The 21,440-nt window shown below is 43.7% G+C and overlaps 1 protein-coding gene across 2 annotated transcripts; it reads left to right on the top strand.

The window, feature by feature from the left end:
• The first annotated feature begins 1,038 nt into the window (after nt 1-1,038).
• Nucleotides 1,039-17,062, top strand: gfer (growth factor, augmenter of liver regeneration (ERV1 homolog, S. cerevisiae)). Of its 2 annotated transcripts, XM_068056806.1 has the most exons (4): nt 1,039-1,205; nt 10,887-11,098; nt 13,482-13,514; nt 14,800-17,062. In XM_068056806.1, the coding sequence occupies exons 1-4, from the start codon at nt 1,047-1,049 to the stop codon at nt 14,837-14,839; spliced, it is 444 nt and encodes a 147-aa protein (XP_067912907.1). In that variant the 5' UTR covers nt 1,039-1,046; the 3' UTR covers nt 14,840-17,062. The 2 variants fall into 2 exon arrangements, with proteins under 2 accessions (XP_067912907.1, XP_067912905.1); XM_068056804.1 differs by having other exon boundaries at nt 13,482-17,060.
• The last annotated feature ends 4,378 nt before the right edge of the window (nt 17,063-21,440 follow it).

The following is a 21,440-nucleotide window of genomic DNA, read 5'->3' as shown; positions in this document are numbered from 1 at the left end:
GCGGATTGATTGGTGCAGGAGCTCCCTCTGAGGGATCCAGCCCTGGGCCTGTGCAGGGTGAAGGGCGGATTGATTGCAGCAGGAGCTCCCTCTGAAGGATCCAGCACTGGGCCTGAGCAGGGTGAAAAGTGGATTGATTGGTGCAGGAGCTCCCTCTGAGGGATCCAGCACTAGGCCTGTGCAGGGTGAAGGGCGGATTGATTGCAGCAGGAGCTCCCTCTGAGGGATCCAGCACTGGGCCTGGGCAGGGTGAAGGGCGGATTGATTGGTGCAGGAGCTCCCTCTGAGGGATCCAGCACTGGGCCTGGGCAGGGTGAAGGGTGGATTGATTGGTGCAGGAGCTCCCTCTGAGGGATCCAACACTGGGCCTGGGCAGGGTGAAAGGTGGATTGATTGGTGCAGGAGCTCCCTCTGAGGGATCCAGCACTGGGCCTAGGCAGGGTGAAGGGCGGATTGATTGGTGCAGGAGCTCCCACTGAGGGATCCAGCACTGGGCCTGGGCAGAGTGAAAGGTGGATTGATTGCAGCAGGAGCTCCCACTGAGGGATCCAGCACTGGGCCTGGGCAGAGTGAAAGGTGGATTGATTGGTGCAGGAGCTCCCTCTGAGGGATCCAGCACTGGGCCTGGGCAGGGTGAAAGGTGGATTGATTGGTGCAGGAGCTCCCTCTGAGGGATCCAGCACTGGGCCTGGGCAGGGTGAAGGGCGGATTGATTGGTGCAGGAGCTCCCACTGAGGGATCCAGCACTGGGCCTGGGCAGAGTGAAAGGTGGATTGATTGCAGCAGGAGCTCCCACTGAGGGATCCAGCACTGGGCCTGGGCAGAGTGAAAGGTGGATTGATTGCAGCAGGAGCTCCCACTGAGGGATCCAGCACTGGGCCTGGGCAGAGTGAAAGGTGGATTGATTGCAGCAGGAGCTCCCTCTGAGGGATCCAGCACTGGGCCTGGGCAGAGTGAAAGGTGGATTGATTGGTGCAGGAGCTCCCTCTGAGGGATCCAGCATTGGGTTTAAAATCAGCTGCTCCCAGACTGCCCTGCGAACCAAGATGGCGGCGCCCAGGCCGGGACCGTTGATGGGGTTTCCCTTCCCCGCGGGAAATGGCGGCAATACCGGGAATCCCGGGGACAAGTCAAAAAAACCGTGTCGGGCCTGCGTGGACTTCAAGACGTGGATTCGCGAACAGAAAAAGCAGGGCGTGTCTGCGGTAAGGTGGAGGTGATGGGTAGAGCGGCCGCCGGGGAGGAGGCCCCATGGGGAGAGTCAGCAGTTTCATCCCGTGAGGTCGGGGGTTGGGAGGGAGCGGGGAGGTGGAGGAGCGGAATAGACAACCGTCTGATCGGAGACGGCGGCGTCTGGTCAAAGGTCACAGTTCAGGGGGATTGTAGGAATTGGGATATGGTTCTCTCCAGTTTTGTCCGTTTTCTATCAAAGCTGTAGCCTGTGGCTCCCTGGTGACTTCTTTTTGGATTCTCTCACAATTACAAATATCGTTGAGACATTCAGCATTCCTCAAAGTATTGCTGTAGTCACATCCTGAGATTCACACTCAATGCCATCTCTTTTCAGCAACACTGACTCACTATTTCTAAACTGGCCTGGTCTGCAGTTCCATTTCATCCTTTGATTCATCTGGTGCTTTAACAAAAAGCTTTTTTTCCTCCTCTTTTCAGAAGTTAAGCATCATAATACTCCTTCACTTTACACTGAACCATAGTTTCTTCCAGTCTCCTCTTTGCCATGTTTTCACGATCCCCTTTCTGATCCTGAACGATCTGTCCTTAGCAAAGGATAAACCAAATAATTATAGTCCAGTTAGTCTGGCCTCAGTGGAGGGTAAATTGTTCGAATCAATTCTGAGCGATAGCATAAACTGTCACTTAGACAGGGATTAATCAGGGATAGTCAGCATGGATTTGTTAGGAAAGGTCCTGTCTTACTAACTTAATTGAGTTTTTTGAGGAGGATTGATGAGGGTAGTGCAGTGGATGTGGTTTACGTAGATTTTAGTAAGGCATTTGACAAGGTCCTGCATGGCAGACTGGTCAGTAAAATGAAAGCCCATGGGATACAGGGGAAGGTGGCAGGTTGGATCCAGAATTGGCTCAGTAACAGGAGACAAAGAGTAATAATCGATGAATGTTTTTGCGAATGGAAAGCTGTTTCCAGTGGCGTTCCACAGGGCTCAGTGTTGGGTCCGTTGCTGTTTGTGGTGTATATTAATGATTTGGACTTAAATGTGGGAGGCATGATTGGGAAATTTGCTGATGACACAAAAATTGGCCGTGCAGTTAATAACGAGGAGGAAAGCCGTAGACTCCAGAATATCAATGGTTTGGTTGAGTGGGCGGAAAAGTGGCAAATGGAATTCAATGCAGAGAACTGTGAGGCATTGCATTTTGGGAGGGCAAATAAAGCGAGGGAATGCATAATAAATATATTGAGAGGGGTAGAAGAAGTGAGAGACCTTGGAGTGCATGTCAACAGGTCCCTGAAGGTGGCAGGACAGGTAGTTAGAGTGGTGAAGAAGGCATATGGATTGCATTCCTTTATTGGCCAAGGTAGAGAGTAAAAAAGCAGGGATGTGATGCTGGAACTGTATGAAACACTGGTTCGGCCACAGCTGGGGTTTTGTGTAGAGTTCTGGTCACCACATTACAGAAAGGACATTATTGGTCCGGAGAGAGTACAGAGAATATTTACAAGAATGTTGCCAAGGCTTGAAGGTTGCAGCTATGAAGAAAGATTGGATAGGCTAGGGTTGTTTTCCCTGGAACTGAGGAGGCTGAGGGGTGACTTGACTGGGGTGTACAAAATTATGAGGGGCCTAGATGGAGTGGACAGAAAGGACCTGTTTCCCCTGGCAGGGAGGTCAGTTACCAGGGGACACAGATTTAAGGTGATTGGTAGAAGGATTGGAGGGGAGATGAGGAGAAACTTTTTCACCCAGAGGGTGGAGGGTGTCTGGAATTCGCTGCCAGGAATGGTGGTGGAGGCAGAAATCCTCAATTCTTTTAAAAGGTACCTGGACATGCACCTGAAGTGCTGTAACCGGCAAAGCTATGGATCAGGTGCTGGAAGGTGGGATTAGATTAGGTAACTAGTTTTTTAGTCCGGCAAGGGTGCGATGAGCCAAATGGCCTCCTTCTGTGCTGTAATTTTTCTATGGTTCTAACATGTCTATACTCGCAACGCACCTCCTGCCCATGCCAATTGGGAAACAGGTAGATTCTTAATTACCTAATTCGATGATTCTTCTTGACTGTCAAATAAATCTTGTTCCTATACACAGTATTTTTTATTACGAATAAACAAAAATGTTCAAAAGAATTTTTTTATAAAACAGTTTTTTTGATATCTCAGATTTTTCTCCTGGGTTGTTCACAGCAATGTCCTGGAGATTTGTCTTTAAATCCTGGAGACTTCAGAGCAATCCTGGAAGGTTGGCACCTCGAGTTGGCATGTATGTAAGCTAATAACATAGTGCAGCTTGTGATTTTTGTCCTATAGAATGATACAGCACAGAGGCTGTTCAGCCCATTGTGCCCGTGCAAGCTCTTTGAAAAAGCTATCCTATTATTTTTATTTCCCCTTGGTCTTTCCCCATAGCCCTGCAAATTTTCCCCCTTTGAGTAGTTATCCAAGTTCCTTTTGAAAGTTATTAAAGTCTGCTTCCAACAGCTTTTCAGGCAGTGCATTTCAGATCATCATAACTTGCTGAGTAAAAGAAAAAGTTTTCTCATGTCACCTGTGGTTCTCTTGCCAATTATCTGTAATCTGTGTCCTCTGGTTACTAACCCTCCTGCCACAGGAGACAGATTCTCTTTATTTACTTTATCAAAACTCATGATTTTGAATACTTCCTGCTAAATTTCCCCTGAACTTTCCCTGCTCGAAAGAGGACATCCCCAGCTTCTCCAGTCACTCCACATAACTCGGCGCAGTGGTTAGCACCGCAGCCTCACAGCTCCAGGGACCCGGGTTCAATTCTGGGTACTGTCTGTGTGGAGTTTGCAAGTTCTTCCTGTGTCTGCGTGGGTTTCCTCCGGGTGCTCCGGTTTCCTCCCACTGCCAAAGACTTGCAGGTGATAGGTAAATTGGCTGTCATAAATTGCCCCTAGTGTAGGTAGGTGATAGGGCATATGGGATTACTGTAGGGTTAGTATAAATGGGTGGTTGTTGGTCGGCACGGACTCGGTGGGCCGAAGGGCCTGTTTCAGTGCTGTATCTCTAAATAAAATAACTGAAGTCCCACATTCCTGATACAATTCTAGTAAATCTGTTCTATTGATGGCTTTGGCATCCTTTCTGAAGTGTGCAATTTCTCCCATGTGAGACCTTTACATTTGAATTCACTAACAACATTGATTTGCATTCTCTAAACAGAATCCCCTCAATAGAACCTAATCCAATATATACTCTTGGAAAATATGACTGTTACAATGTAGTGCTTTTTAAAAAAAAAAATGTCATAGCCCAGGTATAGTAGGGTTTGTTATTGCGGGATTTTTTTCATTGATTGCAGTTGTATATAATCTGCAAACGAATGCTTGTGAAATTACTCATGTCCAAATGCAAAATGTTTCATTCGTTCAGTTTAGTTCTGAATCCTGGTGAGTGTGACGGTTCCTCTGGGGAGTGCAGGCAGAACCAAGACAATGGCTTCATAGGTGGCTCAGCTGCACAGGGGGAGGAAGAAGAGTGAAAGAGCAATAGTGGTAGGGGATTCGATAAATTGGGGGAGGGGGGGGAAACAGATAAGTGTTTTTACAACTGCAGACGTGATTGCAGGATGGTACATTGCCTCCGTGGTGTCAGGGTCAAAGGATGTCACAGAGTGGATTCAGGATATTCTGAGGGGTAGAGGGTGAAGAACCAGAGGTCCTCATCCATTCCAGGGACCAGTGACATAGGCAGAAAGAGGGATGAGGTCCTGCAGGCAGAGTTTAGGGAGCCAGGAGAGAGATTGAAAAGCAGGATCTGAAAGGTAGTAATCTCCGGATTGCTCCCACATTGCCACATGCTAGTGTGTACAGAATTAGGAAGTTAGAGCTGATGCATACATGGCTGGAGAGATGGTGCAGGAGAGAGGGCTTTAGATTCCTGAGCCATTGGGACTGCTGCTTCAGGAGGTGAACCTGTACAAGTCAGATGGGTTGCACCTCAACAGAACCGGGACCAATATCCTCACGGGGTTTTGCTAATGCTGTTGGGGAGGGTTTAAATGAGCTTGGCAGGGGGATGGGAGCCTGAGAGTTGATTCAGATGGGAGAGAAGAAAAGTTGGAAATGGAAGGCATAAAATTAGTAAGCGTGTTTGGAAGACAGAGGAAACAAAGGTTAGAAAGTAACAACAAGGGAGTTTGGCAGTGGTAAATGATATATACTTCAATGCAAGTAGTCGAGGGAAAAAGGCAGATGAGCTGAGAGCACAGATTGACATGTGGGAATATGATATAATACCTATTACTGGGACATGGTTGAAAGAAGGGCAGGAATGACAGCTCAACATTCCTGGTTACAGGGTTTTCAGACGAGATAGAGAGGGGGATAAATAAAAAAGGAGGAGGATGAGTTGCAGTATTGATCAAAGAAACAATTATAGCTGTGAAGAGCGATGATATTGGTAGAAGGATCATCAAATGAGGCCAGATGGGTTGAACGGAAGAACAACGAAAGAGCAATCTCACTACTGGGAGTGTATATAGACCTCCAAACAGTAAGGGAGATAAAAGAGCAAATATGCAGGCAAATCTCTGAGAAGTGCAAAAACAATAGGGCATTAATAGTGGATTTTAATTACCCTAATATTAACTGGGATAGAATTAGTGTGAAAAACACAGAGGGAGCAGAATTCTTAAAATGCATTCGGGGGAATTTTTTTAGCCAGTACGTAGCAAACCGAACAAAAGAGGGCCAGTTCTGGATGTAGTTTTAGGGAGTGAAGCTGGGCAGCTAAAGGGGTATTAGTTGGCGAGCACTTTGGTGGAAGTGATCATAATTCAGTTATATTTTAGCATAGTTATGGAAAAGGACAAAGATCGACCAGCAATAAAAGTTTTCAATTGGAGAAAAGCTAATTTTACTAAGCTGAGATGTGATTTAGCTAAAGTGGATGGAAACAGCTACTTGAAGGTAAATCAGTACCAGATCAGTGGGAGACATTCAAGGAAGAGATAGTGAGGGTTTACAGCAAGTATGTTCCCTTAAAGAAAAAGGGTGGGACTAATGAAACTAGAGCCCGCTTGATGTCAAGGGGCTTAAAGGAGAGGATAAAGTAACCTCCCTGTTTTACATGTGCTGTGGATAAAGGGGAACAGGTGGATGTACTGTACTTAGATTTTCAGAAGGCATTTGATAAGGTGCCACATCGAAGGTTTATTGCAGAAAATAAAAGCTCATGGTGTAGGGGGTAATATATTGGCATGGATAGAAGATTGGCTAGCTAACAGGAAACAGAGTCATAGAGAGATACAGCACTGAAACAGGCCCTTCGGCCCACCGAGTCTGCCGACCATCAACCACCCATTTATACTAATCCTACATTAATTCCATATTCCCAACCACATTCCCACCTTCCCTCAATTCTCCTACCACCTACCTACACTAGGGGCAATTTACAATGGCCAATTTACCTATCAACCTGTCATTCACTGTGGGAGGAAACTGGAGCACCCGGCGGAAACCCACACGGTCACAGGGAGAACTTGCAAACTCCGCACAGGCGATACCCAGAACCGAACCCGGGTCGCTGGAGCTGTGAGGCTGCAGTGCTAACCACTGCGCCACTGTGCTGCCCCTAGAGTGTGGGTCATTTTCTGGTTGACAAGATGTAACAAGAGGTGTGCCACAGGGATCTGTGCTGGGCCTCAACTTTTTACCATTTATATAAATGACTTGGATGAAGGGACCGAAGGTATGGTTGCTAAATTTGCTGATGACCCAAAAATAGGTAAGAAAGTAACTTATGAACAGGACATGCGGGTACAAAGGGATATAGATAGGTTAAGTGAGTGGGCAAAAACCTGGCAAATGGAGTATAATGTGGGAAAGTGCGAAATTGTGCACTTTGGCAGGAAGAATAAAAAAGAAGCATATTATCTAAATGGTGAGGGATCTGGGTGTCCTAGTGCATGAATCGCAAAAAGTTAATATACAGGTACAGCACGTAATTAGGAAAGCTAATAGAATGTTATTGTTTATTGCGAGGGGAATTGAATACAAAATTAGGGAGGTTATGCTTCAGCTATACAGGGCATTGGTGAGACCACATCTGGAGTACTGTGTACAGTACTGGTTTTCTTATTTAAGGAAGGATGAAGGCAGTACAGTGAAAGTTTACTAGACTAATACCTTGAATGGGCGGGCTGTCTTTTGAGGTAAGATTGGACAGGCTAGGCTTGTATCCGCTGGAATTAAGAGTAAGAGGTGACTTAATTGAAACATGTAAGATCCTGAGGGGTCTTGACAGGGTGGATGTAGAAAGGATGTTTTCCCTTGTGGGAGAATCTCAAACTAGGGGTCACTGTTTAAAAATAAAGTGTCGCCCATTTAAGACCGAGATGAGGAGAAATCTTTTCTCTGAGGGTGGTGAGTCTTTGGAATTCTCTTCCTCAAAAGGCGGTGGAGCAGAGTCTTTGAATATTTTTAAGGTAGAGGTAGATGGATTCTTGGTAAGCAAGCGGGTCGAAGGTTATCGAGGGTAGATGGAAATGTGGAGTAATCAGTTCAGCCACGAACTTGTTCAGTGGCAGAGCAGGCTTGAAGGGCCGAGTGGCCTACTCCTTCTAATTTGTATGACTGATACGGGGGGGCTCAATACTGCAGAAAACCTAGAGGAATGTAAATAGTGTAGGGATGAAATTAGGAAAGCAAAGAGAGGGCACGAAAAAATATTGGCAAGTAAAATCAAGGAAAGTTGGCAAGTAAAACCCAAAGATTTTTATAAATACATTAAGAGCAAGAGGGTAACTAAAGAAAGGGTAATGCCTATTGGAGAACATAAGGCTAACCTGTGTGTGGAGGCGGAGGACATGGGTATGGTTCTTAATGAGTACTTTGTGTCTGTTTTTACAAACAAGGGATGAAACAGACATTGCAGTCAGGGAGGGATGAAACAGACATTGAAATCAGGGAGCAGGAGTGTGAAATATCAGATGGAATTAACATAGTGAGCGAAGAAGTATTAATTAAGCGTTATAACATCTTTGAAAGTGAATAAGTCTACAGACCCGGATGAAATATATCCTAGGCTGTTGAGGAAAGTAAGAGAAGAAATAGCAGAAATTCAGACCATTTTCCAATCTTCTCTGGCTACAGGCATGATGCCAGAGGACTGGAGGACAGCTAGTGTACCATTGTTTGAAAAGCGAAAAAAGGATAGACCGAGTGATTACAGGCCAGTCAGCCTATCCTTGGTGGTGGGAAAGTTATTGAAAAACATTCTGAGGGACAGGATAAATCTTAATTTAGAAAGACACTGTTATTCTTGGAAGGAGCCGTGATGAAATAAATAATGAACTGCAGGAATTATGGCAATAAAAAAATCAACTGGTAAACTGAATCACAAGAAAATGGGTGCATCAGTATTGCAGACAAAATGAAGTACAGGTCGGGTGACCCCCCCACCCACCCCCCCAGTACTAGCAATCAACAAGCCTGTCTGCAAAGCCGAAACTCATTAACTGTGTCTGAATTAGCTCTGGGGAAAACCCATTGAAATTGAAAAGAACCCACTAAATGTTGATGGCTCCTATTTATGGGAATGGAACTAATAAAGGTTCTGTAAGACAGACTGACTCCACAGCCCAAACCCGGATGAATGGGTAGTGAAGTAGCACCATTGTAACAGAATGGTCCCCATTCAGATGCCAAGGTAGCAATGGTTTCCATATCCTGGACCATTGTGTGGTCACACCAGGGGAGAGAACCTTCTGTCACCTGACAGAGACTCAAAGGTGATGGATTTTTACCTTAAAAGGTAGCCCTATGGAGAGAGAGTGTATGTAAAGAATAGACCACCAAAGGCCAGTTCCAGCCAAAGACTGTGAGATCGGTCCTGCACAAGGAAGAAGTTCTGCTGCTGATATATACTTCAACTTGCTGCATCAGAGAACTTAAAAAGTGACCACTGCCTCTGGTCTGCAGTATTAACCCACCAGAAATCTACAACACCTCAGCAAGTTCATGCAGGCCTGCACCTTTGAAAAGACTTTCCTCCCAAGAAGATTCAACAGGTTTCTTTGAACCATGAACTCTTGCATCACTTTCGACTTTAATTGCATCCTATCCTTTTACTCTCTATTGATTCTTGTGTATTCAAGTATGTGTGAATGCATGAGTGGGTGAAGGTTGCAAACAATTCAGGTTTTGCTGTTCAAATAAAAATTTCGCCTTTTTTTAATTCTACGAGAAAACCTGTTGTTTGTCTGTTTATTTGACCCTAAAAACACTCTGGCTAACGCATCATTTTTAACAAAACACTATTACGGTCAGTTGGGAGGTGAGAAGTGAAAGTTACACACACAACCTACAACCTGTCTGAAGCAGCACAGATTAATCAAAGACATTCAGCATGGATTTGTTAAGGGAAGGTTGTGTTTGACTAACATTGAATTTTTTGAGAAGGTAATAAGGAAGGTCGATGAGGGTAGTGAATTTAATGTAGTCTATATGGATTTTAGCAAGGCTTTTGATGAGGCCTCACGTAGCAGACTGGTCATGAAAGTAAAAGCCCATGGGATCCAAGGCAAAGTGGCAAGTTAGATCCAAAATTGTTTTAATGGCAGGAAGCAAGGGTTGATGGGTGTTTTTGTGACTGGAAGGCTGATTCCGGTGGGGTTCCACAGTGCTAGGCCCCTTGTTTTTTGTGGTATATATCAATGATTTGGACTTGAATGTAGCAGGTTTGATTAAGAAGCTTGTAGATGATACAAAAATTGGCCATGTGGTTGATAATGAAGTAAGCTGTAGACTGCAGGAAGATATAAATGGACTAGTCAAGTGGGCAGAGCAGTGGCAAATGGAGTTCAGTCTGGAGAAGTGTGAGGTAATGCATTTGAGGAAGGCTAATAAGGCAAAGGAATATACAATAATTGGTAGAATATGAAAAGTGTAGAGCAGCAGAGGGACTTTGGACTGCCAATCCACAGATCCCTGAAGATGGCTGCACTGGTAGATAAGGTGGTCAAGGAGGCATACAGGATACTTGCTTTTATTAGCCAAGGCACAGAATATACGTGCATGGATGTTATGCTGGAACAGTATAACACACAAGTTAGGCCACAGCTGGAGTACTACGTGTAGTTATGGTCACCACACTATAGGGAAGATGTGATTACACTAGAGAGGACACAGAGGAGATTTACAAGGATGTTGCCTGGATTGGAGAATTTTAGTTATGAGGAAAGATTGGATAGGTTAGGGTTGTTTTCTTTGGAACAGAGGAGGCTGAGGGGAGACCTGATTGAAGTGTATAAAATTATAAGGGGACTAACTACAGTGGATAGGAAGGCCCTATGCCCTTGGTTGGGGGGTCCACAACCAGAGAGCATAGATTTAGAGTAAGAGGTAGGAAGTTTAGAGGGGATTCAAATGGATATTTTGTCACCCAGAGGGTGGTGGGGATCTAGAACGCACTGCTTGAAAGGTTGGTAGAGGCAGAAACCCACTTAACATTTAAAAAGTACTTAGATAGGCACTTGAAATGTCGTAATGTACAACACTATGGACCAAGAGCCGGAGAGTGGGATTAGGCTGGATGGTTCCTTGCTGGCCGGTGTAGACGTGATGGGCCAAATGGCCTCCTTCCTTACTGTAAATTTCTATAAATCTTAAAGCATTAATCATTTATATCATTTTTAAGATCCACTATTCTTGTTCAACTACAGGATGTTACAGAAGACCTGGATAAAGAACGTCCTGTTGAATGCCCTTTAGACCGTGAAGAACTGGGGAGGAGCACCTGGTCTTTCCTTCATACAATGGCAGCATATTTCCCAGACAAGCCCAGCAATAATCAACAGGAGGACATGAAGCAATTTATTTCTTTGTTTTCAAAGTTCTTTCCCTGTGAGGAGTGTGCAGAAGACTTGAGAGACAGGTCAGCGTGGTATTACTAATTTGTGTGTTTGTTTAGTTAGTTACTGTGAGAATCCTTTGGCCGACTGTTGGAGGCTAATTTCTCTCTGTCTGGGCAGATCAGTCCGGAGTAAAATCACATTAAAGCTACTCAAACAGCAAAGGGAAATCTGGAACTGTATTTTTATAGTTTATGATTAAATCTACAGTGCCAGATTTATTTTTATTTTTATGAGTTTGTTTTTGTAGTTTAGGATTAAACTTAAACACTTGAAAAATAATTTAAAATAACTTAAAGCAATCCCTGCTTTGTCCTGCTATCCATAATTCACTTTATTCTCTTGCCCTTTTTATTAGTTTTAACTGTGATTTTTTTTTTTTTTTTTTTAAATTTGGCTCCCAATGTCTTCCCTCCACCTCCCACCCCCACCTTTTGTCCCAAGTTTAAATTAGGTTAAATTAGCTCTTTTCATTTTATCTCCATGCTTCCGCCGTGCAATTGGGAGATGAAGGCGACTTTGGAAAAACTTGCTTGACTAAAACCTGATTCAATTTTTCAGTCTATGAAATGGAAAAGCAAAGATTGACATGGTTGGCATATCTATTTCCCAGCCTTTTTCTTCCCCGCTCCAGTTTTCACTCATTCCTTCCTTTCATGAAGGGCGTTGACTTGTTGCTGGAATTACAATGCCATGGTTGTGTTCTTGCACCTCACCTAAGGGTCCATCACAGCTGAGCTCATTCTTGACATTCCCTGATGACAACACAGGCATGTCCAGCAGGAGTTGCTGGATAGTGACTAAGAGTCGGATCCCTGGCTGCTTTTCTCTTTCCTTCCTGCAACCAAAGGGGCATTGAAACCCACCGGTTAACACTGCGAGTGCTACTTCAGCTTTGCATACACAGCGATTTGAATCCAGGACCTTTCAGGTCTGTATGGTGCCGTCGGTCACTGTGTAAAATTGTTAAATATATGAAATGCTTACAGTGCATAAGTAAATATAAATGTCTAGTTTGAGGTTGACATATTGGGCTAGAGGCTGGCACTTAGGAAAGGGTCTCAAGGCAATGGGTTGTTTAGGCCACAGTTCAGTCAGATGTAGCTGGACGGGTGACATTTGGTCAGTGGAGCCTGTGCCCTAGAACTGAGTTTTAGGTCAGTTTCCAGGTCAAGGAGGCAGGTTGAGGTCAGGTCAAGAATAGCAGGACATGGGAATAGGCAGTACGTTGGGATGTTAGTGAACTTTGGGTATGGGCTCAAAGGGTTTGAATGGAGGAAGCAAGCTGCATCTGGGACCTTAGTTGAGATCTGGTGTGATTCTCCATAGACTGGTGAGTTGTGCAATAGGGCTGCAGTATTAAGTTTGCCATGGCTGTGGATTTAGGGGGAGACGGTGGCATAGTGGCAATTAGAGCATGGCGACCTGACCCGGACCCGACGACATGTGTCGGGTTCGGGTCGGATCAGGTCGCTCTTCCAGGTCCGGCATTCGGGGTCAGGCCGGGCCGGGCCGGGCTGAGTCGGACACCCCCTATCACCACCTCCGGTATGTGGATCCAATGTTAATGTACTTTTTAAACAACCTTTCAAGTCCAGTTACAGTTTTGGTTGCTTATCTGCATCAGCTTAAAAAATGACAAACGGAAGCTAGGTTAACTGAACATTCCGATTGTCGGGTCGGGCGTGGGAAAAAATGAAAGGACTCGGGCTTGGGTTGGGTTTCATTTGCAAACCCAAGCTGGCCTTTAGTGGCAATATCACTGGACTGGTAATCCAGAGGCCCAGGTTAATGCACTGGGGACACCGATTCAGATCCCCACCATGGCAGCTGGTGGAACTTAAATTCAATTAATTAACAAAAAATTGGAATTGAAAGCTAGTCCCAGTAATGGTGACCATAAAACTACCATCGATTGTCATTAAAACCCATCTGGTTTGCTAATGTTCTTTAAGGAAGGAAATCTGCCATCCTTACCCGGTCTGGCCTACATGTGTCTCCAGACCCACAGCAATGTGGTTGACTCTTAACTGGAATGGCCTAGCAAGCCTCTCCGTTGTCAAGGGCAATTAGGGATGGGCAACAAATGCTGGCCTTGCCGGCAACGCCCAAATCCCACGAAAGAATAAAAATAGGGAGGCTGGCTGCAGAGTTGGGTGGCAGCAGGGAGGCAACTGCTGGATATAACATGCCTGCTTTGTTTTTGATTGAACAGTGTTATGTATCGGATTTAAAAAGTTGTATGTGGTTTTCTCGCCCTGGTAGCAAGCACTGGAGACATTTCCCTCTGCAATGTAGCAATGTCAAGGCATAATAAGATAACATAGAGTTTGCACAGTGAAACATTTGGAAAACTTGGATTCCCTCTCCTGATGCTGATCCTATGCCTTTATTCCACTGTTGTAGACTGACGACAATGCCTCCGGACACGAGCACCAGGTATAAATTTTCACAGTGGATGTGCCTTCTCCATAATGACATTAACAGGCGTGTAGGAAAACCAGAGTTCGATTGCTCCAAGGTGGATGAGCGATGGAGGGATGGATGGAAGGATGGTTCATGTGATTGATTTTTAAACTTCACAGCAGTTTTATTTTGACTGACCTATTCATTATTTTTGTCCTCTCCTTGACAATTTGCAGTTACCTAGTTTTGATTATATGGATATTATAATACATGCTACCTTAATTTTCCCTTTCCCTTTCTACTTCCTTACCTCTCAATTCCCAGCTACTTCACCTGGGAAAGTCGGGAATAGGTAATAGAAACAGTTGCTGTTCTCTAATTATCCTCTAGGGGCTGCAGTTGCTTCAAGATAGTGATTTGTTTGTGTGGTGACCTCCACTTGTTTCTGACTGGCCCTAGCCACAACAGACAGTTGAGGCAAAAGGGGTTTTTATTTTAATCCACAAACCAAATTTGTTTTGGAGGGAAGAACATTTTGCTTCTCCATTTCCCTCCTCAGTGGAGTTGCAAAAAAATTGAGGGTTTTGCCAGGTTTCAATATTTTCAAACTCTCCATCCAGACGAATTAATTTGAAACATCTAATTCTAGTTCCATTTTGATATCAATCCGATAACATGAGCCGCACTAGCATGGGGAAAACCACAATGGACCTTCACCTGGCTGTGAACTAATAAACCAAGTACATGTGAGTTAGCTTTCAGTAAACCCGTCAGAGGGAATTTATAAACTTACAAATTAATCAGTGAATCCATGAAATTGCTAGTGATAAAGTAATTCTGTGCAATGACACTAGTTGTCAGCCAGACTGTTAACAGTGTAATTTTGGGTCCAGTTTGTTTTTGTTTGCCATTGAATAGGGATATGCCTTGCATGTTAACTGATACAGTATCCAAAGAAGGATATTTATCACTTAGCGCTTTTGCACAAGTGCTGATTACAGCTGTGCTAATGTATTTTTAAGTCCGGTACTGGACTGAATGGATTATGCATTGGGGTTAGTGTTGGCATTACAATTAGAAACGTTTGTCACGGTGTTGAGTAGCTGTTTTGTGACGTCGTAATATGTGTATACACTATAATATGTAAAATGTGCAATATACACACTATCAGTGTCACCCATCACACCAACCCCATATTGATAGTTTAGAAACTGTTAATGGAATGGAAAGTCAACACATGTTTAGATCCATTGTAAGCTTTAATAAGGAATTATAACACTTGAAGATTTCTAAAATATGCCTTCTGTTGGAACTGTAGCAGGTTCTTAGTCTCAGACTATGCTGAATACTGCACCTGATCTTCACAGCTGAAGGCCTCTGGAAGCAACAGTGAGAACACAATGGGGTGAAATTTGAACAATGGAATGGAGGACGAAAATAAAACTTGGAATAAGTTGCAATAATTTTTTGCACTAAATGTGTACAAATGCAACCAGATTGGGCAGGTTGTAGGGTATCTGCCAATTTTCAAGAGTTTGAATAACTGCGTTGTCAATCATCATGGAAGGCTTATTTCCTTAAATGGGCACAGTTTATATCTATCCCCAGGCTCCTCAGTGGAGTATTCTACTGCTGCAAAGTTTCATTTCAGGGAGGGAGTGCAAATGGTTGTCATCCCGCAAAAGACTGATTCTTGTCAGCCAATTATGATCACTCAGTTGTGGATGCAGAATAGGAATAAAATTAAAATTAATTTAAAAAAAGAAATACAAACATATGATCTTTTGGCATATTTGGGAACAGAGTTATTTTGTGTTTCAGGTGCTAAGAGGTTGAAAATGTACTTATGGTAACTGTTTTGCTAATTGCTTGGTTAGTATTTTTACTGTGAGCTATGTTGTGCTAAGTTTAGGTATATGTAAAGGGTGATTTTAGCTGAATTGCCCTTATTTAAATCTGAAGACTAAGCACCATTCTGAAACAGTGCATGAAACATGTAGTGAGATGTAAATGTGCTGGTTGATAGTACACTGGATTACAGTTCAGATTACAATCTGCCCATGTTTTGTGAATTCACTAATGGTGCAAATAGTAAGACATGCAGTAGCATTGGGTATTTGATATGGCACTGACTGACCTGGAATGTATCACCATCCCCTTATGAGATTACCATTGGAAATAGTGGTAGAGAAGGAATCTATATATTCTGTGTAATCAATTTAACCATATGAGAGTTTAATATTACCATTTGATAAATCAAAAGGACCCTATAATGTGCAGTAAAATAAAACATACCACCCCTTCATTTCAGCTCAAATGATTAGTCCCTTGGTGTTGGCCATGACAACCCAGGTTAGCTTGGGAAAGAAGAGCTATTCTCTTAAACTCAATTTGTTAGGCTAGAGCTTCCTCTAAGGAGATAACAGGTCTCTGGGTTCAGAGTTGCTAAAATACTGAAAGGTTTGACATTCCTGAACTCCTCATCATGGCACTGTCTGATAGTGGGCTTCAGCCACTGCATTATCTTGCTTTTACTGCATCATCAGTGTAAAATTGATTTTCATCTTTGCATATCTACTGGAGTACACACTTGTGTGAGCATATATTGATCAGTAACCTGTGATTAGAATTTATTACAAGATTTATGTTGTTGCGAGTTGTAAATGTGTATAAGGGGGACCTAGATAAGGTAAACCATATTGCATTAGTTCTGAAGAACTATGAACAAAATCCAAATGGTGGAAGTGAATGCTGATACAGACAACATTCTTGTTGCTGCTACATTACCCAAGATTTTATACACTTAAATATACTGAACCATGTAGATATGATCTACAGAGGTTTGTTTTTTAAAGGGTTCCTTACATGTGTACCTTCTGTCATTTTTGTAAAAGAAAAATCAAGAGTAGCACACCCTCAAATGGCTGCCATAAGAGTCCATATTGTTTCAGGAGCAAATGCAATAATGAACTCATCACATCTGACTCTGTACAGTGTGACGCCAGAGAAACTCGGACTACAATAGTCATTAAATCCACAGCTCCTTGTGTGCCTCAGTTCCAAGATGTCAGTTTTAGCAAATGGAAGATTTTTTTTCTGGATAAGTATGGGGTATATTTGTTCTACTGACAAGTACTTACAATCAAGCTGGGTTTAAATCCTCCGCCATTTTCGCCACCTCCAGCGTGATGCCACTACCAGTCGCATCTTCCCCTCCCTTCCCCTGTTACCATTCCGAAGGGATCGTTCCCTCCGCGACACCCTGGTCCACTCCTCCATTACCCCCACCACCTCGTCCCCGTCCCGGGGCACCTTCCCCTGCAATCGCAGGAGGTGTAATACCTGCCCATTTACCTCCTCTCTCCTCACTATCCCAGGCCCCAAACACTCCTTTCAGGTGAAGCAGCGATTTACTTGTACTACTTTCAATGTAGTATACTGTATTCGCTGCTCACTGTGTGGTCTCCTCTACATTGGGGAGACCAAGCGCAGACTGGGTGACCGCTTTGCGGAACATCTCCGCTCAGTCCGCAAGCAGGACCCTGAGCTTCCGGTTGCTTGCCATTTCAACACTCCCCCCTGCTCTCATGCTCACATCTCTGTCCTGGGATTGCTGCAGTGTTCCAGTGAACATCAACGCAAGCTCGAGGAACAGCATCTCATCTACCGATTAGGCACACTACAGCCTGCCGGACTGAACATTGAGTTCAATAATTTCAGAGCACGACAGCCCCCCATTTTACTTTCATTTTTAGTTATTTTTTCTTTTTTTTTACATTCCTTTTTACATTTTTTACAATCTTTTTTTGCATTTATTTCATTTCATCTTGGTTTGTTCAGTTTGCTTACCCACTGTTTTTTTCAGGTTGTTTTTCTTCAGGTTTGCACTTGCTGCTGTTCAATATTCAGTGTATTTACACCTAATCTGTACTAATGCTTTGTCTTTCAACACACCATCAACATATTGTTTGCCTTTGCTCCATGACCTTTTGGTCAGCTATGTGGCCTGGTCCAATCTGCACCTTCTCCTTTGTTATCTCTTGCCCAACCCCCACCTCACTTGTTTATAATCTGTGACTTTTCTAATATTTGTCAGTTCCGAAGAAGGGTCACTGACCCGAAACGTTAACTCTGCTTCTCTTTCCACAGATGCTGCCAGACCTGCTGAGTGATTCCAGCATTTCTTGTTTTTATTTCAGATTTCCAGCATCCGCAGTATTTTGCTTTTATTTAAATTTTATACATTGGATTATAAACTTCAAATCACAAGGTGGTCAGGTGGACTGCTTTCTTTTGATCTTCTTTTAGAATGCCAACTCTACCATCTTCCTATTATAGTGTCTAGATGATTCTTAAATGAGCCCAACATCTGGGCCTCAACACCAGCTGTTGACCATCTTTTTTATACATTTCTAAATTTTCCCTTCACAACTATGAACCTGTTCTCTCTTGTCCTATTACATGGGTGTATTTGAAAGTATTGTTTGGGTTTATTTACTTTACCCTGTTGGGTATCTTGTATACTTCCTAAGGTCCCCACTGGGACTCCTCCTTTTGAAGTTGAAGATCACCAACTCTTCCCACTGACCTAGGAGATCAGTCTTTTTTTCTCTCCTTTGGGTTGTCCTATTATGTTGTGGCAAGAAGGACTGCATTCACATAAATCCTGACTGGGCTACAGTACAGCTTCAGCATGAGTCTGGATTTCAACTGAAGGGACTCAACAATATAACCCAAAATCCTGTTTGCTTTGTTTATTGTCACCTCGCACTGTTGGACGAGATGAGCGACGAGTTAACAATTCTCCATAGGTATCCTGCAACTTCTCCCTGGGTAAATTTAATCCCGCTCGTAGAGTGTGTCAGCCTCCTGTTCTTTGCATTTTTCAATCTTGCACTGCTTGTCATTCAGCCCAAGTGCAAAACCTACTAGGTTCTCTTGGTAAGATCTTAGCTGTCCTCTGAGTTCACATTGAACCAGCTTGGTGAATACAAAAGTCCGCATGTATCAAGCCTGTGTCCTCAGTACCTTGCTCTACGGCAGCGAGGCCTGGACAACGTATGTCAGCCAAGAGCGACGTCTCAATTCATTCCATCTTCGCTGCCTCCGGAGAATCCTTGGCATCAGTTGCCAGCGATCGCCAGAGCTGGCGGGCAGCCACAAAGGCGGGGCTAAAGTGTGGCAAGTCGAAGAGACTTGGCAGTTGGCAGGAAAAAAGACAGAAGCGCAAGGAGAGAGCCAACTGCGTAACGGCCCCGACAACCAATTTTATCTGCAGCACCTGTGGAAGAGTCTGTCACTCTAGTATTGGCTTTTATAGCTACTCCAGCTGTCCCAGCACAGGCCACGGGGCACCCCACTCAACGCTTGTGATTATTCCAAGCATAAAATTTTGAAATCTTCTTCAAAAAATGAGGTAAAAATTCATTTATATGGCCAAGGGAAAGGAGAATTCCATCCCTATCTCTTCACATTTGTCATGTCTTAGAAGCTGGTAAATGAATTTGACGTTACAGTAAATAGAACTTCTTCCCAAAGACGGTAATAATCTCAGAATTATTTTTATTTCCTGCTTGCTAAAGAAAACAGATGCAATAGATTTGGCAAATTTATCACACATAACCTCAAAGATTTTGAAACAAAATTGGTTCCTCTCTCCACAGCAGCTATTTTTGATTTTATGTTGTCTTGGGCCATGCGAAGTACATTTTCTCATGTTTGGTTCTCAGGGTAGCATAACCTCATGAAAACAAGGCAGGCATTTATTGCCTATTCCTAGTTTCCCTGGAGAAGGTGGTGGTGGGCCTTCTGGAACCACTACAGTCCGTGTGGTGAAGGTTCTCCCTGCTACTATTAGGTAGGGAGTTCTAAGATTTTGACCCAGCAATAATGCAGGAACTTTGATATATGTCTAAGCCTGTGAATTTCTTTCCTTGTTAATGGCAAGAGAATGTTTTGAGTTGGCATCTACTCCTCTTTAGAGGAAGATGAGAGCTCTCATAACTAGCATTAAAAAATCATTCCTAGTAACAGTCTTCATCATAAATGAATAATTAAAAATATTTTTTTCCTCAAATGGAGTACATCAATTGGATTTTTTTTTCAGTGTTGAGAAAACAACTTATTCAGTATGTGAGAGAGCTGGCAATGATAATTTGAAGGTACAATGGGGGAAATCCATGTTGGAAGTTATGTCATGGAGTATATTGTTCACTCATGAAGTATCGCCAATTAAATTAATTTTCTACAGGACTATTTCCATCTCCTGAATGGATGTAACAAAATTTGCTCCATAATTAAGCTATGATTGTATTATGTTTCATCCATGCACTGAGTAGCAAATGTTTCCTCAGCACCCATACCACCACCAATGAACAGGGGACCTAACAAATAATTAAAATGGCCCTGGAAGCCATTAAAGTAATGATGGAAGTGCTTCTTTTATTTTTGCTATTTTTTGAAAGTCATAGTAGGTCTTCTCAATTATGTGTCTTTTTTTGGACATTTTGTTAGTTTTGAAAATAAATAAGGATATTCTTATTTATATCCCATGTTATAAACAGAAGTTATGTTGGAAAGCTGAAATTAAAAACAAGAAATGCTGGAACCACTCAACAGGTCTGGCAGCATCTGTGGAAAGAGGAGCAGAGTTAATGTTTCGGGTCAGTGACCCTTCGGAACTGACAAATATTAGAAATGTCACAGGTTATAAGCAAGTAAGGTGGGGGTGGGGCAAGAGATAACAAAGGAGAAGGTGTAGATTGGACAAGGCCACATAGCTGACCAAAAGGTCATGGAGCAAAGGCAAACAATATGTTAATGGTGAGTTGAAAGACAAAGCATTAGTACAGATAAGGTGTTAACAGACTGAAGATTGAACAGCAGCAAGTGCAAACATGGAAAAAAAACCCCCACTGTTCTTTCATGGGATGTCAGCATCACTGGCAATGCCAGCTGCAGTCATACCTAGCGCAAAGGAAGATGGTTGTGGTTGTTGGAGGTCAATCATCTGAGCTCCAGGACATCACTGCAGAAGTACCTCAGAGTAGTGTCCCAGGCCCAACCATCTTCAGCTGCTTCATCAATGACCTTCCTTCAATCATAAGGTCAGAAGTGGGGATGTTCGCTGATGATTGCACAATGTTCAGCACCATTCGCAACTCCTCAGATACTGAAGCAGTCTGTGTAGAAATGCAGCAAGACCTGGACAATATCCAGGCTTGGGCTGATAAGTGGCAAGTAACATTTGCGCCACACAAGTGCCAGGCAATGACCATCTCCAACAAAAGAGAATCTAACCATCTCCCCTTGACATTCAATGGCATTACCATCGCTGAATCCCCCCCTATCAACACCCTAGGGGCTACTATTGACCGAAAACTGAACTGGAGTAGCCATATAAATACCGTGGCTACAAGAGCAGGTCAGAGGCTAGGAATCCTGAGGCGAGTAACTCACCTCCTGACTCCACAAAGCCTGTCCACAATCTACAAGGCACAAGTCAGGAGTGTGATGGAATACTCTGCACTTGCCTGGATGGGTGCAGCTCCAACAACACTCGAAGCTCAACACCATCCAGGACAAAGCGGCCCGCTTGATTGGCACCCCATCTACAAACATTCACTCCCTCCACCACCGACGCACAGTGGCAGCAGTGTGTACCATCTACAAGATGCACTGCAGCAATGCACCAAGGCTCCTTCGACAGCACCTTCCAAACCCGCGACCTCTACCAACTAGAGGGACAAGGGCAGCAAATACATGGGAACACCACCACCTGCAAGTTCCCCTCCAAGTCACACACCACCCTGACTTGGAACTATATCGCCGTTCCTTCACTGTTGCTGGGTCAAAATCCTGGAACTCCCTTCCTAACAGCACTGTGGGTGTACCTACCCCACATGGACTGCAGCGGTTCAAGAAGGCAGCGCACCACCACCTTCTCAAGGGCAATTAGGG

This window comes from Heterodontus francisci, chromosome 24 (assembly GCF_036365525.1).
Source record: "Heterodontus francisci isolate sHetFra1 chromosome 24, sHetFra1.hap1, whole genome shotgun sequence".
NCBI classification, from domain to species: Eukaryota; Metazoa; Chordata; class Chondrichthyes; order Heterodontiformes; family Heterodontidae; genus Heterodontus; species Heterodontus francisci.
Note: the sequence above shows the minus strand (reverse complement) of the source record. Positions and strands in the feature narration are given on the sequence as shown.

Bases quoted from the DNA above. Each gene is read 5' to 3' on its own strand.
- gfer (XM_068056804.1), top strand. From the start codon at position 1,047: ATGGCGGCGCCCAGGCCGGGACCGTTGATGGGGTTTCCCTTCCCCGCG. The intron at 1,206-10,886 runs GTAAGGTGGAGG...GTTCAACTACAG, and splicing joins AAAAGCAGGGCGTGTCTGCG to GATGTTACAGAAGACCTGGA. The intron at 11,099-13,481 runs GTCAGCGTGGTA...CCACTGTTGTAG, and splicing joins GCAGAAGACTTGAGAGACAG to ACTGACGACAATGCCTCCGG.